Source organism: Adiantum capillus-veneris, chromosome 14, assembly GCF_014529385.1.
Source record: "Adiantum capillus-veneris isolate H3 chromosome 14, ASM1452938v2, whole genome shotgun sequence".
NCBI classification, from domain to species: Eukaryota; Viridiplantae; Streptophyta; class Polypodiopsida; order Polypodiales; family Pteridaceae; genus Adiantum; species Adiantum capillus-veneris.
The window spans coordinates 57,607,769-57,628,986 of NC_140944.1; the positions used below are offsets into that span (position 1 = coordinate 57,607,769).

At 46.7% G+C, this 21,218-nt stretch overlaps 1 protein-coding gene across 3 annotated transcripts in view; it reads right to left on the reverse strand.

Annotated features, from left to right (window-relative positions):
• Positions 1 to 21,218, reverse strand: part of LOC147442434 (DNA binding protein) — an 83,625-nt gene that overhangs the window by 25,114 nt on the left and 37,293 nt on the right. For all 3 annotated transcript variants that reach the window (XM_086528600.1, XM_086528599.1, XM_086528601.1), the window contains one exon: positions 7,096 to 7,315. In XM_086528600.1, coding sequence (XP_086384726.1) covers positions 7,096 to 7,315 — 220 coding nt within the window. The remainder of the gene's footprint in view (positions 1 to 7,095; positions 7,316 to 21,218) is intronic.

The window sequence follows — 21,218 nt, forward strand, 5'->3', positions numbered from 1 at the left end:
TTCCACCTCACCTCCTATGCAAGGTATGCATAGTACTTTTCCACCTCAAGGTTTTTATCATGCTAATGCTCCGAAGAGTTCACATTTCCAAAGATTAACTTGATAGCGGTAAGCACCATCTCTCAACCGTCACCTGCTACTCATGTGGTTACCGCTAAGGATAGACTGCAGCACGTAGAGGAGCCCGCTAGCGTCCTCACTCGAGCACAAGCAACCCTCGGCCTCACCTTCTAGAAGGTCCAACTCTTCCATCCCCCCTTTCCACAACGTAATCTACTCGCAACAACTGACAAGCCACCCATTGGTGCCAACGGCCGACCGACCTCCATGCTATTGGATAATGATTGGGCCTTCTTGGAAGCAATGGCTGACTTGCAGCAGATCAAGGTACTAGAGAAACCTTGATCAAAGGAGAAAAGCCTACAGCAGAGACTATCTTGAAGAACACCATCCCGCAAGTGTCACTTTACGACATGCTCTGGCTGGATGCAAATCTTCTAAGCAGCACACTTACAGTCATTCAATCTCTGTACCCAAGTGCAAGGTCTGGCAAGCACCTCCCAATGCAGCCCTTTGAGTCCTACATGATCTCCTATCTCGTTGCTCCTCTCACAAATTACAAGAGTCCTCGTCTAACTATGTCTATTCTAGGGCAACAATTTTCAGGTGTCATAGTTGATGGTGGATCTGGCATCAACTTGATGCTTGAATTCACTATGTTGGCATTAGATCTGCAGCCTACCCGGCCCACTCCCTTCAAAGTTACTTTAGCCGACCAGAGGACAATCTACCCATTGGGCATAGTGGACAAGGTGCCTCTACAGATACAAGATTTCACCTTTAACTTGAATTTTGTTGTGGGTCGTCTTCCCTAGGTTGAGGGAGGATTTCTTTTGCTCATTGGTAGACCATGGCTACGACACACTAAAGCACTACATGACTGCGACAATGACGCCATGAAGATACTTACTCCTGGCTCCCCAATGAAATCGAAGGAGAAATGAATCCAATGGTGCAACATAGTTCTTTGTCAATGGAGTCAAACCCTGAATTGGAACAGCCCACTCCACCCGACGGGTCAAAAGAAGACCTGCTAGAGTGGTTGGAAGCTACCAAGTCTATGCCTTGTTATGGGTTCTATTCAATGTTTGCCTGACAATAACCCATCTTCTGATATCCTTACAGTAGTTGGCCCTAGTGTGCCACCTAGCCAAAAAATACGTGTAGAGGTCATCGACGTTGATGACTCGGATGATGCTACCGTACGAGCCTATGGGCTTGGGTGAGCCTATCAACCATAGAGGAGGAAAGAAATCTCCTTTGCACCACTTCATCCAACCCCCAACCTTCTTTGTGCCTGACTATCCGACCAAGTCAAAGCTCACCTTAGCATCTAGTGAACTACACTTGGACGAGCATCCCCAAGGATGGTTACAAGAAGCATATGCAGATTTCTATATTGACAACAACCAGCTCTAGCTCATGATGTCTCTACGCTCCAAAAAGTGGCAACCTTTTCACCTACAGAAACACCCTCTGCAATATCCTCTCCAGACCCAGTTCAAGAAATAAACTTGGGCGACTCTGACAACCCCCAACCTATTCTTCCAGATCCATCGTTGGGGGATCAACTGATGTTGCTACACCAAGTATTGCACCAACCGAGACGATGTTGAGCGGACAATCGTAATTGTTGTGTCCAATGTCTCAAAAGATAAGATTAGCCTCTTCCAGATCGACAAAAGATTCATGCACTAATGATTTTGGCAGTGATTGCTTTGTCAAATTTCTGGTCAGCCCAAAGATGGTATAGCTCACAAATCCTCCTATTTGGATTCGGCACGAGAGGTTGCTTGCAAGGGCCTTCAAATGGGATAGGTCAGCTTAAGCGTCATCCACCAAATGTTGTCTGTCAATTTTTCAAAGAACCCTACCTAGTTTTTGAAGTACCTTGTGAACTAACAAAAGGGCTACAAATTAACATCAGAGTTATATGATGGTCATATATCTTCTATGTACATTGCTATTGTGCCTAAATTCTCCACTCTCAACACATATATTGACCTCTTGAGTATATTTTTTTGTTGTCTCTGTAGAAACGAAGGCCTGATTTGACAATACTCGCCTTGTTGCCTTACTACATGAGGATTTTGAATTTGATACCTCCAATGTCCAACTTTCTCGTGTAGAAGAATTGGCACCATGGCGAAATAGAAGCTCTATAGGAAGGGAACCTCAAATATTGTAACTACCATTCGGCGTTCCATTTCAGGCAGAGTCAACAAAAGCAAGTCAAAAACTCACCAACTGTAGTACTTGAGAGCACGTCTTCAACAAGCTATTTTGACAAATGGATCAGTGACCTCAAGGGCTCGCCCCCTAGCCTAGCAGTTTTCCCTCTTTGCCAATCGCCTTCTCAACCTCTTGGTCTCTCTGCTAGTCACCCAATCGCACCCCTCCCATGGTGTTCCAGCTTTTACATGGGTTATTTTTTCGGTTTTTTATCAGTGTATCATACTTTTAAATAACCAAGCCTATGGAAAATTCTAGAATTTGACGACATCTTGCCTCTACCCAGCTACCCCTTGCCCCTACCTATCGGCCCTCGCACCTACCCACCTAGAGACTCACCCCTATGTAACAAACTGCTGACATGTCGATCTACTAAAGAACGGAGCTACCGGCCGAGGGGCCTAAACCCTAAGAAGAACAAGTAATAGAAGAAGTCCTATCGACTTATGGGGACCCCGTTCAATGAGGCTCCAAGTGACAAAGGATTAAAATAAAGCAAGACCTACACACGCACATGTAAAAACTGATGACGTGGCAGATTTCCGAAAATTGCGCTAGCATGATGACGTGGCAAGCTGAACGGAGTTCCGCGTTTTGCGTTGGTTGATGACGTGGTAGGCTATACGGATTTCCGTGATTTACGCTGGCAGCTTTTTGGCTTTGCTTTTGGACCAGATGCTTTTGAGTTTTAAAGGCTTTTTACTATAACTGCTTTTCAGGCCAAGGGCCTTTAAATATGAGGCTAGGGCTCATTCTCTGGCATGCTTCATGGAGAAGGTGCAGAGTCTGGAGTTCCGGCTTGTACTGTGTTGATGCAATATAAATAAATACCGAAAGGGGCGCCAGGGTTTGGGGCCAATACTCTCTGGGGTGGAATTCCGCCACTCCTTGTAACGTGTCCTCTCTCTCTTTCAGTTCAGTTGTTATTGAAGAGTTAAAAGTCTGTTCAGTCTATTCTTTTCTACTGGCACGTGGTGCCCGCCTTGTGACACCCTACCTACCGAGCCCTTGCCCCTATCTATGTATTTAGTTGTGGGTGTAGGGAATGTAAGGCCTTGTGGAATTTGTTTTGCTACACAACGGATGAGTAGCGTTAGTCTACTCAACAGTTTTGAGTTCAATTTGCTGCTATTTTCATTCAGTGTCATTAGTCTAAGGTGACAATTTTTTTATTGAACTTGGTGACATTAGTTGCTTGTAATACGCATCAGGTCCTCACTCTCAATCAAAGCACAACTCCAAAGTCTCCTTCTGAGTTTGCAATAGCTACCTCCACTCTTCGCGACGGTGAGTGGTCTTATGGCTAGCAACCTGTAGCAAGGCTACAGTGTCACTCGCATAGGACGGGCAATTAGTTACGGTTGGTCAGGAGTTCACACTCGACAGACTCTTGCCTGGGCAGTGACACGAGGCAAGTGATATTCATGGTGGTCTAGTGGACCTTATGGCTAGATCACCACCATCGCAGTTTAGAGATAGGCTTAGCTGGATTGGTATATTTTTCTAGTTGTTGGTGGCTCTTTATGAAATACATATGTGTGGTTGGTTCGAATCGTCGAAGACACCATCATCATCCACTTTGTATGGTCAGTGTCTTGAGTCTTGAGCGTCTTGAGTCTTAAGTCCATCTGCACCCTCTCGGCACATTGGAGCCTCGACATTCCATTGTACCCTTGAGTCCTGGGCTTGGAGTTGAGTGTGCTGCCAGCCAGAGTCTATATGGTTCTATGAGTTTGTCAAGTTCCAATGAGTTCTGAATTTTTGTGCTTTGAAATGTTGTTCCATTTCTGTGTGATGTTTTCTTTCTGTTGTAATGAGGTTTCTCGCATACTACACTGAGGAGCACCCACAGTAGAGAGCACGACATACTTTCCCTACTACACTCCAAATCTAACGATAATGTACACCCAACCCAAAGCGTACAGCTACGTGAGAAAAAGGATGCAAATTCCAAGATAAATCTACCACATCATCCACCGTGCATATGCCTCGGCAAGAAAGGAAGTAAGCTTGGCGAGGCGACCGGTCAACAAGAGTAAGAGAGATTGCCCTACTCTAGTGAATGCTTTCCAAACGCAACGAATTCCCATCTGTTTGTTGTTTGTCATGCCAAGATAGATGATCCGTAAAGATTTTCCAAGCAAAGAGCAAACTAGAGGTGACCGAGCAACCACGAATATGGCCGACCATCTTGCCAAACACAATCTCCCAAAGGGAAGTTTGCCAGTGACCAAAAGAGGGAGTGGTAGAATGTTGACATAGTGCAACAATCATAATTGTCCATGTTGAGACTGTTGTGCAAAAGTAGGGAATAACATGGCCTTCCTCGCTAATGCATGTGTTTGCGACCCTGGGCAGCCCCCTTGCAACTAAGTTATTGGGATAAGGAGAGGCAACGTTACAACTGCCTTCAGCTACTTGGAAGCACCTTGTTTGGTTGTGTTTTTCAGCCTTGGGCAGCCATGTTTTTCCCCATGCTTGCGGCTTAAGAGGGGTTAGTATGGTGCAAGGTTTATAGGTGGTACTTTCTTGGATACGTGAGGGCGGTATTCAGCTGCAAAGATCTCCTCTTGGGACGTTTGTTTGCTTTGCTTTCGGCAATGATCACGGGCATTCAACAATCTATGGTCAATATGCATCCGACTTAATATGTCCCAAAAAATAGTTAAAGAGTAAAGTCTCACTGTCCTTTTCTGGTCTCATACCACATTGGCCTCTTAATTAAATAATTTAGCCCGGTATTTCTTTCTTTATTTAGCCAAGTTTCAGTTACACGGCTTTGATATGGATCAGCTACCCCCATTTCAATACTCTCTAGATGCACCCTCCATCTCCCTCACTAGGGAAGAGATTACCAAGCTTATCAGACAAGACTTGATTCAGTTGGATACGAAGAGGACATGGATATAGCCTACACATGAGTTGGGTACGAAGATGGCTTTCTAAAGAGAGCATCTTCTCCAGCTTACGGAGGATGGTTTCGTGATCAAACCACAATACATGGATACTCATCTATCCCACGAGATACGATGTGCTAATGGTCAGATACGCACATCCTCACATCAGCTAGAGATCGAGACGGGCAGATTTAGAGGAGTACCCGCTAAGTCCAAGATTTTTTAGGTGTGCAAGATAGAGCCCGAGACAGAGCTACATTACCTATGTCAAAGCCCAGTATACTATGAGATATGAGGCCACTTTCACCATTTATTCAGAGGGTTTTGGACCACTTTCTAGAGTCATGAGATACCAGGATCAGAGATGCCATGGATTATACTTACTGGAGATTCGCAGACACAAAGAGGACCTCTTGAAGAAGGGCACAATGAGAGAGATCCAACGACAACGGCAGATTACAGATTTCTTTCAATCACAGACAGAGGAGTTTGAGCAGGCCCCACAACATAGCAGCACCAGAGGCACCAGCGGCATACTGCTTGATCGGGCAATAGAGTTGGGGCGGTCCCGTCGCCCACGAATGAGGGGACCCTCTCGACATCGATTCAGATTGCGATAGACGATCCCATATTGGCGCAACATAGGAGCCATCTCAACAGAGTGCTTACCTTGGAGGACATTGAACCTCTATAGCCTTTTGGATACTGATGTATATGTATATGATGCCTCTACTTTCAGAGAGCTCCATTGTATACGCTCACCCCCCACCCCCCGTATCCCCTTTGTATCAGTTTTCACCCCACCCCTACCCACTATTTTCTTTCCAGTTCTTTGTACTTTTTGTACCCAAACCTCTTTGTACTTTTTGTACCCAAACCTGGTATTACATTCACCACACGTAACCTTTTAGTCTCATAGGTCATTTTGGCCTTTTGAAGACGTTAGTATTACATTTCATTTCATTACATTTCTTTGTTCCCCTTATGTTCTTTCCTCACTCTCCCTCTCTCCCTTGTGCTCAAAGCTTGTCATCTTCCATTGCCCTTTAACATAGAGCACACAAGCTATCTACCCTGCGCTTGGGATAGAATTTGCTAGCACTTTCCAAAACGAAATTGATCATCTCCTGTTTGCCCATCGGAGATGCAGTTCACTTAGAGAGGCTGGAACACATGTGATAGGTCGCCTTGACTCAATTGCTGAGAAAACAACACAAAGCTTCCGCAATAACAGGAGGATTCTTGTCATCAATTTTCTAGACAACAGTCTGCTTTTTCTCTCCAAATATAGTAAGGCCCCTGTCAGACACAGGCAACGAGAAAGGCCATAAAAGGCTCTTTTGGGCATGACAGGCAGCTGGATATTTTAAAATCTCCACATTATGCATGTCAAATGGGCGTAGCCCAGCTGGAAAAGCTTCAGCCTCTGCAGGATGAGGTCAACGGCTCAAATCCAACCAGCGATCTTCGTGCCTCTGCTTTTGTGCAGGTCCACAATATAGCGGGGATGGGCGAGGGGTCTGCTTCAGTTGCATTCACATAGCAGCGGACACACGCTTCGACCAACAGGCTTTTGCCACCTCATTCTCACACGTGTCTGTGACACAGGCCTAAGTGGTCACAGGCATGCAATGAGGCCTGATCAATATGAACCCTTCACCTGGAATCGAATATGGATTCCATTAATGAGTAAATTATCCCTGCATCAAGGTTTGGTTTAACTGAAATGAACTTCTGACTTCAATATTAACACGTCCCAACTAGTATTATGCAGACTTCAACATTGCAACATTCTAACTATTTTATGTCTGACTACAATCCTCATTTGAGTGATAAAAAATTCTTTTTTTGTGAGCCCTCCTTCACAAACACTTTTTTTTTCCTTGGGTGGATGTTTAGGACATACCGGAACGAACAATAGATGTTCTTGACTTCCTAACTTGCACAGTTCTCGTTGAATCCCAGCCAAAGCCTTCAGGGCAGCCACCCATTGTTGATTCTGGCTTCAAGACATCATCAGCTTTGTTTTTTGAACAAGAAATGTCATCTGGTTGGGCCTCTCCTTCGTGCGCTAAGATAAGCTCTCGAAACAGGCGTTGAACTAAAGGATCCAAGAACCCAAAGAGCTGAAAATTTCAACAGTAACAATGTTCAACTGGAACAGAGCATAAAAGTGAAACTTAGAAGTCAAACAAATTCTACAGAAATCAGAGAAGTCCAGACTTCAACTTGTAGGCAATCACTGAAAACAGCTTTCAAAAGATAGATCCTGATTCAATAAATTTAACCAGTTACTGGTCCTTTTCTTCATCTTTTCTTTTCTCCTTTTTTTTTTTTTTTTTTTGGGAGGGGGGGGGGGGGGGGGGCGCGGCGGCTGCTGTGTCACTTGCCAGCTGCCTGTCGAGCTTTGCACCATCCTCTACAGACAGCTTTCTATATTCTCAAAGATCAAATTCCTTTCAAGACCTCGGGTATGGATGGACCCTCTGCAATCTCCAGATATCTCTAATCGATTTGTTATTGAATTAAAAACAGGTAGATTCTTCTGGAACACACAAAAACTCTTGTAGCTTATTGAGTACATTGGTATTGGCTGCTTTCCGTCTTACTCTAGATATGCGTCCAAGGTGAGTCATTATGTATGCCATTATGTGAGGATATACGCTTCAACATGGGAGATATCTTGTGTGTTAAGGATTCCAATGCATGCACGGGTAATATGCAATCAGCAATGTATAATATGGAGGAGCTTATGTATCAAGAGATTGCTGCAGATGACATGGCTATACAAGGACATCCCAGAATATGGATAATGTCCAAGATTATGGGAAACATTTCATAGCTCTCGGATGTGAGCATGGACTGCTTATTTACAATGGAATGTCATGGTGGCCAGGATCTTATTCATTTACATGTTACATAGCAAGAAGTGCTAGTATCCTTGTGTATCAAGGCTACAGTGTCACTTGAACTGGACAGGCAGTTACAGTTGATCTTGGGTTTACACTGAGTGGACTCTCGTTCGGCAGTGACACATGGTAGACACAGGGAGTGGTAGTCTGTGACCAGTTCAACGCCACCACAATTCGGAGATAAACGTAGTTGAATTGTCAAGGATATTTTATCAGCTGTTTGCTCTTTATGGTTATATATATATATATATATATATATATATATATGTTTAGTTGGCTCTAGTTGTTGGGGGCATCATACCTTCCATGAGTCTAGAGTCTTGAGTCTTGTGTTCGATCTAGCACTTACACACTTGCATTCTCACTGCACCGACGGAGCCTTGACACCCCCATTGTACCCGTGAGTCCTGGGCTTGGAGCTGAGTGTGCTGCCAACCTGCACATCTAACCCTGTGCATATGGACAAGCTATACTTACTTCTAGGGTTTAGGTCAACCTAAGAAGAGTTTTGGCACCTTTGTGAGCCTATATGCGCGACGTGCATGTAAAGTAGCTGCATACCCTCTCATTGCACAACACATTAGCACTAGCATCAATACCCTACACCAAGCATAAGCATTTTCATTGAACTGGACCAATTTCCGCAACTAGGCGTGAACCCCCTCTTGCAGGCAATTTATTAATTATGTGACTTTTCAATTCCCAAATCGTGGGGGCATCTGAAAGGCTGCTCGACCCAGAGCTTGGGACCTATATATGTGGCCCTTGGGCACTAGAGATCAGCAGAGGAGCAAGAAGAAGAGCCTCTCAAAACCAGCAACACCCAATACCTGGTGATCACCATCATCATAGCAGTTTTCCCATCAGTACCTAGCGTTTTGCATCAGCGTTTTCAGCCAGTAGCGTTATTGCTTTGTCATCAGCATTCCGCCGCAGTACCACAGCAAATCAGCCTTCCCTCATCGCGGTCACCATTCCCATCACCGCCAAGACAACAGTTCAGTTTTCAGCCAGTAGATCGGTTAGCATTTTTCAATTTTCAGCCATCATCATCGCCGATGACAACAGATCAGCATGTAGCCTCGCCGCACTTGCAAGATTCCATCAGCATCCATAGCGATCTCAGTTTTCAGCCTCAAGCATCAGTAGCATTTTCAGATCTCAGCCATTAGCCTCGCCATTACCTCTACAGAGACTTGGGGTCAGTACGCATCATCTTTGTACACAATCTCTGGACAGCTGCCTCTTCCGGACCCCGCCCTCCCCCCCGACCCATGCCCACACACGTGCGTTTTTCACCGCTGAGATGGTGAAGAAGGCTATTGACAGGATGAGGATTGGAAAGCATATGATCGTGATGGCTTGGTGGCTGAGGATTTCATGCATGCCAGAGATCTACAAGCAATGCTTCTAGCAGTCATGTTTAACCGTGCCATGTGCGAGGGCTTGCCTAACACCTGGAGCCTATCTACGATTGTACCTATTTTCAAATCAAGAGACCCTATGGAGCCTAGGAATTATCGCACTATCATGATTGGACACACGTTGGCACAGTTGTACGCATCCATTCTTGAGCAGCAACTGAGTAGATGGGCACAAAGAGAGAGAGAGAGAGAGAGAGAGAGAGAGGGGGGGGGGGGGGGGGGGGGGGGGGGGGGGAATGTGTGCAGCTGGGCAAGCAAGGTTTAGGAGAGGTTTTTCTACTCTTGACCATATCTTGACACTCAAGGCCATCATCGAGGAGGGCAGATCCCGTGGGAGACGGATCTATTGTAGCTTTGTGGACTTCCGCAAAGCATTTGACACAGTACCCAAAGCTAGACTCATGCGCAGATTACAGGAGATGGGACCCACAAAGCTCATTTGGGGGATCATGGCATTGTACAGATCTGTAGTAGGGCATGTACGCACCTTAGAGGATCTATTTAGTATCTACACCGGTTCACTCCAACTATTGGGGTGAAGCAGGGCTGCCCACTCTCTCCTGCTCTATTTGGTATGTATGTGGATGAGGTTTCTGACTACATTGAGAGAGGTGGGGATAGAGTGCACCGCTGGCGAGGACATGGATCCCGCTATTGTTATACGCTGATGATATTGTGTTGATCTCCGGCTCTCTGGAGGGGATGCAACGTCACTTGGATGCTTTGCATAGGTTTGCCCATGAAAGTGGTTTGTCTGTCACCTTGGTAAAACCAAGATCATGGTATTTAATACCACCCCACAGTGGATCAGGAGGTCAGCGCCCGCATTCACATACGGCCAGGAGATGGAGTATACAAATGGTTACAATTACCTTGGAGTGGTTTTTAGTGGACCAGCATTCTCATTAAGGAGAGCAGCAGAGACTAAATTAACCAAAGCCCATTCGGCATTGGGTAGGTTGGAGAGGATGTGTTCACAGGTTCAGTTTCAAGAGCCTCATACGAAGCTCTGGCTCTTTGACACTTTGGTGCTTCTGCATTTCTCTATGAAGCTGAGATCTGGGGGCATCCATTGGACCATCACGGGAGGACAGGTCGCACTGATGGATGGGGGGACATGGATAGGTTGGAGAGGATGTGTTCACAGGTTCAGTTTCAAGAGCCTCGGACGAAGCTCTGGCTCTTTGACACTTTGGTGGCTTCTGCATTGCTCTATGGAGCTGAGATCTGGGGGCATCCATTGGACCATCACGGGAGGACAGGTCGCACTGATGGATGGGGGGACATGGAGAAGCCCCTGATCTCTATGATCTCGCGGCTCATTAGAGCCAAGGCTTCAGTACCACATGCCATTATCCGAGCAAGGCTAGCTACCCCCCACTAGTGGTTGAGGTGCTTACCAGATCTGTCTCCTTCATATACCACATGTGGGAACTTCCCAAAGACAGATACGCCCGCCTTGCACTTGAGTCCTCTCGACAGTTAGCCATGCAGGGAGATACAGCATGTTGGTATGGGGAGATGACATCATGCTTCGAGGCGCATGGGTTCAGTATAGACAGATTGCCCCCGTTCCAGTACTCACTAGACACACCCTCCATGACTCTTACACAATCCGAGATCACCAGGCTCATCCGCAAGGACTTGACTCGGCTAGACACCAAGAGGACATGGATACAGCCAGCAGAGGAGCTGGTCACGAAGATGGCGTTCTATAGAGAACATCTTCTTCAGCTTACGACGGACGGTTTTGTGACGAGGCCCAGATACATGGACACCCACTTGTCTCATGGGATACGGTGTGCTATTGGCCAAATACGCACATCTTCACACCAGCTGCGGATCGAGACTGGGAGATATAGCGGAGTACCAACAGAGGCCAAGACATGTCCCCCTATGTGACATGGAGCCTGAGACAGAGTTACACTACACAGGCGACTGCCCCGTCTACTACGAGATACGAGGCCGTTTCCACTGCTTGTTCAGAGAGGTCTTTGGACCACTCTCCAAAGTCATGAAGTACGAGGATCAAAGACGCTTGGGTATGTTTATGCTCGAGCTGCACAGAAACAGAGAGAGCCTGCTGAGAGGAGAGGCCAGCCAATCTCAGAGACACATCACAAACTTCTTTAGAGCAAACACTGGACACCCAGAGGAGCTACTACCACAATAGGCCTTGTCGCCTCACACCAAAGGCACACTGATCGATCGAGCGACTGAATTGGGGAGATCTAGACGGCCACGACTACGGAAGACACACAACATCGACGGAGGCTACATCAAAGGATCCGGATCACTTTGGCCCGACATGCACGACGCCCAATCAGACTACCGACCATGGAGGAGATTGATGAGATCCGCCAGCGACAAATGCTGGATCTCTTGTGACTTGTGGTTTAACTATCCAGACTTGCTGCTTAGTTCACACCTACCAACTTAGAATTTCATAGTATTTATAATTATATTTCATTATTTGGTCATTTCATTTTGTTATTCTGACTTGTATCAGATCCACCACATTGTAACGCTCTGGTCTCATAGGTCATTTTGGCCTTTTAAAGACGTTAATATAACATTTCATTTCATTCATCTCTCTCTCTCTCTCTCTCTCTCTCTCTCTCTCTCTCTCTCTCTCTCTCTCTCTCATGGTATCAGAGCTTTTGGTGAGGCTCGGGGCTTGAAGCTCTCTCATGGTATCAAGGCTTTTGGTGAAGCTCGGTGCTTGAAGTACCTTGGCGTGGAGGAGCAACCCCTTGGGAAGAAGAGCATTACTAAAACCAGCCTGTACATAGTAGAGGGCGGTACTATTTCAATTACCTGCTAACTTTACAGAAAGCACTGAGAAGAAAAGAGAGCACAGATGCGTCCAACAACTAGAATGTCATTGCCCACACGAAGTCCGACACCCTGTAGGCCCCCAAGACTAGCACCCCTTTCGGTATTTTTTTATTCGAATGAAAGTAGACGATCCAAACACTTAGATCAAACCCTTCTCACAAAGCTGTCCAAACTTGGCGAGGGCTGAAAATGTAGGTTTCCGACCTGATTTTGGCAACATAACGACGCCAAAACCCTTGTAGATCAAAAGTACTTGTCTAGGACGGATTCCCTCGCATTTAGAAGCTTTTTGGTGAGCTGTAACAAAAGTTCAGCGTGTTGTAATTGTAGCACGGATAGTGTGTCGTGCTCTCTAGAGTGGGTGCTCCTTAGTGCAATGTGCGTGACATCTCACTCAAAACAGAATGAAAACAAAGGAAACAATAGATAACATTTGATCAACACAGAGACAACATATGGACTCGACTATCTCAAAGAACCGATACAAACTCTGGCATGGCAACACAGTCAGCTCCAGCCCATAACTCATGGGTACAATGGGGGTGTCGAGGCTTAGATGTGGAGGGATGGTGTAGACGTGCTGTGTATAGACTCGCTACTCTAGACGACGACGTTGGACCATATATAAAGAAGATACTCTTGATGACCCAACAGCTACTACTCATATGTACAACCATAAAGAGCCACCAACGGCTCATAACAGTCAGCCATCTAAGTCCATCTCCAAATTGAGTGGTGGTGGTGACCTGGCCACGATGTCCACTAGACCACCATCTGTATCCCTGCCACGTGTCACTGCCCAGCCCAGAGAGTCCGTCCAATGTGAATCAGACCAGAACAACTATACTAATTGTGTGTCCTGTGAAAGTGACATTGTAGCCTGCTACGGGTTGCCTGCCACAAGACCGCTCCCCGTCCCGGAGAGTGGAGAACTGAAAGATCTACAACCAGGTCTACTGTTGGTGAAGACTCCAAGAGGTGATATCTACTGGTCGGATGATGGAGGGGGAGGGGGAGGCTTGGTAGAAAGGTGGGTAAGGAGATGCAGGCCAGGTGTATGGCGGAAGTTGGTGGCCATGAGGAGGGTATATTAGATATGGAATAGCAACCCCATGAGCAACAGACTGAGTAGGGTGAGAAGGTGGGACAGTTGGTGGAAACCCAGAGAAGCTGTTGTAGAAGGGAGGAGGGAAAGAGGTGGACTGGGAGGGGGAGGCCATTTAGGGTCCATGAAATTGTGAGGAAGCCGACCCTGCTTGTTTAGACTCCATAGTAGGTTGTCTTTTTTTGGCTACTTGAGAATCCCTCGAATGAGCTTTGGAAGCGTCTGTTCGTAGTGCCATAGCAAGAACTTGCATAGAACTTGGAGCTGTAACTGTAGTTGTTGTGAAACGGCTATAGACTGATGTTGGGCACATGAGGGACACTGAATTTACCACAGGAGAAAGTTCCTGAACTGCGGCCATATCATTTGCCTCTTTTAGCTGCATTTGTAAAGTGCGGACTATGTGTTTGAGCTCTTGTACCTGAGTGAGAATACTTATGCGATCTTGAGCCTAATCAATTAACATATCCTATCCATCGATCGTTGAAGATGGTTGCACACTTCCCTTTGCATACTGTCATATACAGCGCGATGCAGGCTGTTAGTACCTTGCAAGGAGATGGCTGCATCTATAATAGTTGAAATTGCTCTTCTGTCCGCATCTAGAAGTCTGTCGGCTTGAAGCGAAAAGTTGGCAAACATGTCAGGTTGCCCAGGGCTAGGTGTCCCTGCAGTACTCCTATGTGCCCCTACACTAGGAGTAGTAGTAAGTGGTACTGCCGACACAACTAGAGCGTGTGTTTGGGCGCCTGCAACACTACTAACAATAGGTGGTGTAAATGTAGAGGTGGCCATGCAAGTGGTCGTGCTCACAAGTGGTCTTGGGTTTGTGGTATTGACGTCAGAGATTTTAACCTGTGATTCATAGAATGGTGGTGGTGCTAGCTCTTCCATTGAATCCTTTTGTACTTTAGCCCTCTTGCATGCCTTTCCCATTGGACATTTTGGATCGGCCTTGTTCTTTGGCATCATCTTGCAAAGTGAGAACAGCAGTTGCATCTACTTTCTGCTGCATAGTTTGCACTACCTAATACATAATAGGGGTTGCATAGCAATTGAACCTCTCCGCTTTTCCTTTCTGTTGAGTCTGAAATCGCTTTGCCCTGTCCTGTAGCGCCTTAAAGAGCAGATGGTGAAACGGATACGGCAGACAGTGGTAGAGACAAAAAAATGCATCACATATAACTTTTACTGCGAGCTCCGAAAAGAGAAGTGGTTCCCTCCTCTCCAATAATATGTGATGCATTTTCTTGTCTCTGCCACTGTTTGCCGTATCCGTTTCACCATCTGCTCTTTAAGGCGCTGCAGGACAAGACAAAGCGATTTCGGACTCAACGGAAAGGAAAAGCGGAGAGGTTCAATTGCTATGCAACCCCTATTATGTATTAGGTAGTGCAAACTATGCAGCAGAAAGCAGATGCAATAGATGTTCTCACTCTGCAAGATGATGCCAACAACAAGGCCAATCCAAAATGTCCAAAGGAAAAGGCACTTTACGCAAGAGGACTAAAGTACAAAAGGATTCGATGGAAGAGCTAGCACCACTACCATTCTTTGGATCACAGGTTAAAATCTCTGACGTCAATACCGCAAACCCAAGAATTGTGAGCACAACCACTTCCGTGGCCACCTCTACATTTACACCACCTATTGTTAGTAGTGTTGCAAGCGCCCAAACACACGCTCCAGTTGTGTCTGCAGTACCACCTACTACTACTCCTAGTGCAGGGACACATGGGAGTACTGCAGGGACACCTAGCCCTGGGCAACCTGACATGTTTGCCAACTTTTCGCTTCAAGCCGACAGACTTCTAGATGCGGACAGAAGAGCAATTTCAACTATTATAGATGAAGCCATCTCCTTGCAAGGTACTAACGATCTGCATCGCGCTGTATATGACACTATGCAAAGGGAAGTACACAGCCACCTTCAACGATTGATGGATAGGATATGTTAATTGCTCAGACTCAAGATCGCATAAGGATTCTCACTCAACAGGTACAAGACCTAAAACACATAGTCCGCACTTTACAAATGCAGCTAAAAGAGGCAAATGATATGGCCGCAATTCATGAACTTTCTCCTGTGGTAAATTCAATGTGTCTCTCATGTGCCCAACATCAATCTATAACCGTTTCACAAACAGCTACAGCTACAGCTACAACTACAGCTACAGCTCCAAGTTCTACGCAAGTTCTTGCTATGGCACTACAAACAAACGCTTCCAAAGCTCATTCGGGGGATTCTCAAGCAGCCAAAAAAACACAACCTACTATGGAGTCTAAGCAAGCAGGGTCGACTTCCTCACAGTTTCGTGGACCCTCCATGGTCTCCCCCTCCTAGTCCACCTCTTTCCCTCCTCCCTTCTACACCAGCTTCCTTGGGTTTCCACCAATTGTCCCACCTTCTCACCCTACTCACTCTATTGCTCATGGGGTTGCTACTCCATATCCAATATACCCTCCTCATGGCCACTATCCTCCACCGTACACCTGGCCTCCATCTCCTTACCCACCTTTCTACCAGCCTCTCTCTCCATCATCCGACCAGTAGATATCACCTCTTGGAGTCTTCACCAGTAGTAGACCTGGCTGCAGATCTTTCAGTTCTCCACTCTCCGGGACGGGGAGCAGTCTAGTGGCGAGCAACCTATAGCAACCTACAGTGTCACTTTCACAAAACACGCAGTTAGTACAGTTGGTCTGGTCTGCTTCACATTGGATGGACTCTCTAGGGGGCAGTGAAACGTGGCAAGGATATGGACGATGGTCTAGTGGACATTGTGGCCAGGTCATCACCACCACTCAGTTTGGAGATAGACTTAGATGGCTGACATTTATGAGCCGTTGGTGGCTCTTTATGGTTGTACATATGAGTAATAGTTGTTGGGTCATCAAGAGTATCTTCTTTATATATAGTCCAACGTCGTCGTCTAGAGTAGCGAGTCTATACACACAGCACGTCCACCATCCCTGCACATGTGAGCCTCGACACCTCCATTGTACCCGTGAGTTCTGGGCTGGAGCTGAGTCTGCTGCCATGCCAAAGTCTATATCAGTTCTTTGAGATAGTCGAGTCCATATGTTATCTCTGTGTTGATCAGATGTTATCTATTGTTTCCTTCGTTTTCATTTTGTTGAGTGAGATGTCACACACATTGCACCGAGGAGCACCCACACTAGAGAGCACGAAACACTATCCGCGCTACGCGCTACAGGTGCTCTCATTTTTGGCACGCCCAATGGGTCGTGCTCTCTAGAATGGGTGTTGCTCGTTGCAATGTGCATGACATCTCACTCAAAACAGAATGAAAACAAAGGAAACGATAGATAGCAACTGATCAACACAGAGACAACATATGGACTCGACTATCTCAAAGAACCGATACAGACTTTGGCATGACAGCACACTCAGCTCCAGCCCAGAACTCACGGGTACAATGGGGGTGTCGAGGCTCAGATGTGCGGGGGTGTCGAGGACGTGCTGTGTATATAGACTCGCTACTCTAGACGACAACGTTGGACCATAAATAAAGAAGATACTCCTGATGACCCAACAGCTACTACTCATATGTACAACCATAAAGAGCCACCAACAGCTCCTAAGTCTATCTCCAAACTGAGTGATGGTGGTGACCTGGCCACAATGTCCATTAGACCACCGTCCGTATCCCTGCCACGTGTCATTGCCTAACCCAGAGAGTCCGTCGAGTGTAAACGAGACCAGACCAAACGTACTAACTGCCTGTCCTGTGAAAGTGCCATTGTAGCCATGCCCAGACTTTTTGCAAAAGTGGCAATAAGCCCGAAGGGGACAATCCTATGGAGGGTGTCCTGGAGAGCGACACGAGCTGCATCATACCATAGCCTTAGTCTCCTACTGAGACCGAAGCTCTTCTAGCTCTCTCTTGATTTGATCCAAAGCCTCGTGATGTGGGGGCTTCTCCTATCTAAGAGAGATTGATTTCTCCTCTTGAAGAGCGCGTTGTAGTTTTAGGGCTTTAAGTTCCCTACGTAAAGAAGTCAAAGGGTCAAATGAACTCTCCAAGAGTACAAAGGCAGTCTCTACCTGAGCAGAGTCGGTGAACAGCTTCCTTGCCCCCTCTATCCTAGTAGCAGCCGCAACAAACTCCTCCAAGGTGGCATCAGGTCGGGATTCTCTCTGAGTTTTTGCTGAGAAGTCTTTGGAAGAGCCTTCTCTACCCATTTCTTCACCATGAACTCACCTGGTGGCTGAGGAAGCTTGGCGACCAGAGACTTTGTTCGAGTCATGAGTTCTGCAAAAGTCTCTTTGGGTTGAAGTAGCAAGTTGGCCAACTCATCCAGAACCTTTTCTTGGAAATCGCCTGGTGTGAAAGCTTCACCAAATTGTTGTCTCAATGTAGCCCGAGTAGTAAAGTGATTCTCTGCAAACTGACTAGACCACTTGTCTGCTAATCCATCCAAAGTTGATGGAAACAACACCAAATAAGCATCTTCTCTATTAAGACCACGACCTCTACAGAGAGATACAAACCTCCTTGCATGGTTGTCTGCATCTTCTGAGAAGAGTCCCTTGAAAGTAGAAAACTTGATGTTTACCTTGGCCAAAACACTAGTCAATGCCTCCATGGCCTCTTGCTCAGGAGCCCGTTGCTCAATAGCTTGCTGTAACAAAATGGGAGAGAGCTTAACTGGGGAAGGTGACCTAGAAGATGTGGAACCGGATAGAGGAATGGATGATGCCGTATGTGGAGGTATGGGTGATGAGGTTGGTGGACTTCTACTAGGTACCAAGGGTTGACGTCTTGTTGTAGTACTTCAGAGGACTCAATAGTGCGCTTTGACGCTCTAATGTACCGCCTTGTATGTGTCATGCAGTGACCACAAACCCAACCAAGCTTTAGGCAAGAAGACCTTTGACTGGCTGAACATAGGTCTAGACTCTACTAGATCAGGGCAAGTGACTAGACCACCTGGCTGGACAGGGACGAGGAAGGACTAGACCAGGACGAGAGGTTGGTTGGACCAGGGCGAGAGAGGACCAGACCAGCAGGGCGAGAGACTAGGTCAGCTAGAGTAAGCTGTCTAGGGTGAAACTGGACCGGACCAGTAGGCTGCACTGGGCAAGGCGAAGTAGGCGAGGCTAGGTAAAACCCAGCTAGCTCCTCGATTTGTACCTCAACACAGAGAGAGACTTCAGTTGAGGTCCCACTGAGCGCGCCAAAAATGAGAGCACCTGTAGCGCACATAGTGTGTCGTGCTCTCTAGAGTGGGTGCTCCTCAATGGTGCAATGTGCGTGACATCTCACTCAAATTAGAATGAAAACAAAGGAAACAATAGATAATAGTTGATCAACACAAAGACAACATATGGACTCGGCTATCTCAAAGAACCGATACAAACTCTAGCGCAGCAACATACTCAACTCCAACCCAAAACTCACGAGTACAATGGGGGTGTCGAGCCTCAGATGTGCAGGGATGGTGTAGACGTGCTGTGTATAGACTCGTTACTCTAGACAACGACGCTAGACCATATATAAAGAAGATACTGATGACCCAATGGCTACTACTCATATGTACAACCATAAAGAGCCACCAGGGCTCATAGATGTCAGCTATCTCCAAACTAAGTGGTGGTGGTGACCTGGCCATGATGTCCACTAGACCACCGTCCGTAGCCCTGCCACGTGTCACTGCCACGCCCAAAGAGTCCGTCCAATGTGAACCAAACGAGACCAACTGTACTAATTGTGTGTCCTATGAAAGTGACATTGTAGCCTGCTACAATAATCCCTGTTTTGCCATTGCCAGGTGCCCAAGGCCCTCTCTAAGCATGCCAAGGCTCCCCCGGTGTTCCCTCGCCGTTTAGGTGCGAAACCCTAAACCTGCATAGAAACACAGAAGGCTCTTATTCTCTGTTTTGGATCGTTTTTAGCAGAACGAACACGTCTACGCATGTCCGAAGGGCTCCCGCACGCAATGGGACAGTTCCCTTGTAATTTGGACAAGTTCTCACACAAGAAAACTCTCCAATTCGCAATCTTTCGCGATGGAATTGTGTACCTGTGGGGGATTAGCAATTAGCTAATCCGGTTCTTGTTCAGAAGGCTCTTGCCTTGGCAAACGCGCATAAAAACCTTAGAACTATAATAGTCAATTGACTAGCCCAACTTGAAGCAAAAATAAGCATGCATTCTCAAAATGGGCACCCCCTCTTGGCTGATGTGTCTTGCAGGTGGCTCTGCTACTGCCAAGAGTCCAGTTAGCCCCTTTGGTTTAATTTCCTAATTCCCACCAACTTATAAAGTTGTAAGTGACTTGCCGAGTGGCCCAAATTCCTTATGGCGCACATAGGCTTCAATACTCATTAGAATTCAATGCTAACTGGCCTGACCAGTCCAAGACTGACTGACCTAGATTCCCAATGTGAGAAACCTGTTCGGCAGCAACCGTTTCACACTAACCCAAGGTTGGATCAACACGTACGTTCGGCTTTGTTCCGTACCGTACGGAACGATCCATACGGTGCTGGTTTTTTTTTTTTTTTAATGTCCGCCTTTAAGCGTGGTTGAGGGTTTCACATAGCCTAGGCGAGCAGTTTTTGGGGTCATAGTTTTAAGGCATTTGAACACCAGGAGCAATTGCAAAAACTCTTGACTGCACAAAAAATTGCAAGTAGCAGAAACAGGTGCGCAGGTAAATTCTCTCTCTCTCTCTCTCTCTCTCTCTCTCTCTCTCTCTCTCTCTCTCTCTCTCTCTCTCTCTCTCTCTCTCTCTCTCTCTCTCTCTCTCTCTCTCTCTCAGTCTTGCGCTGCCTTGCAGCCCCGCCTCCCCCTCGCGCCACTCTCTCTCGTGAAGGACTGCTGATGGCGGGCTGCTCTTTGCGCGCGTGAAGGACTGCTGATGCCCATGCTCTTTGCACGCGTGAAGGAGACCATGGCGGGCTGCTGATGCCCCTGCTCTTTGCGTGCGTGAAGGAGACCATGGCGGGCTACCGACACCTCTGCTCACACTGCCCTGAGGCTCGCACACAAGCCCTCTCCTTCTACGCGTAGAAGGACTTCCTACGCGTAGCAAGTCCCCGGCACCCCTTCTTTACCTACGCGTAGAAGGACTTCCCATCTCCTACGTTAAAGTTTAAAGGTTTTTAAGCTTTGAAATAAACTTTTAAAGTTTAAAGGTTTCTAAGCTTTAAAATAAAACTTTCAAGTTTGCCTTATTCTCAGTCCCTCACCCTAGTACCCTACCCCACATTTGTGGGGCGGGTTCGATGGATCCGCCTATCGAAGGGGAAGGGCCGGGTGTAGATAGCTACACCACCCCAAAAAAAACGACGGCTACTTTCAAACGGAGAAATAGAGATACTGTACTATCACCAGGTTCCTTACGAGTTGGGAAAACCTCCAAGATACATGATGAGCTACTGAAGGAGAAGGTCCAGGTGATGCTCAAATCAGAGCTAAACTATATGAGGGATGACATCAAGAAGGAAATGCACGCGAACGCTGAGAGCTACAGGAACTCCAAGTATGGAGACATGATGCGAGAACTAAGGAGAGAGATCCGGGGGGTACAGAATGAGGAAATTCATATCGTGAAAACGGAATTACGAAGCCTAATCAAGGCCGAAGTAAATGTAACAAGATGCGTTATGCACAAGAAACTCGATGAGGCAGTAGCAAGTTTTGAAGCATGGAGAACGAATATGGAAAAGCACATGGGGGGAAAAGATGCAATAATCGAGGAGCTAAAAGGAGAACTTGCG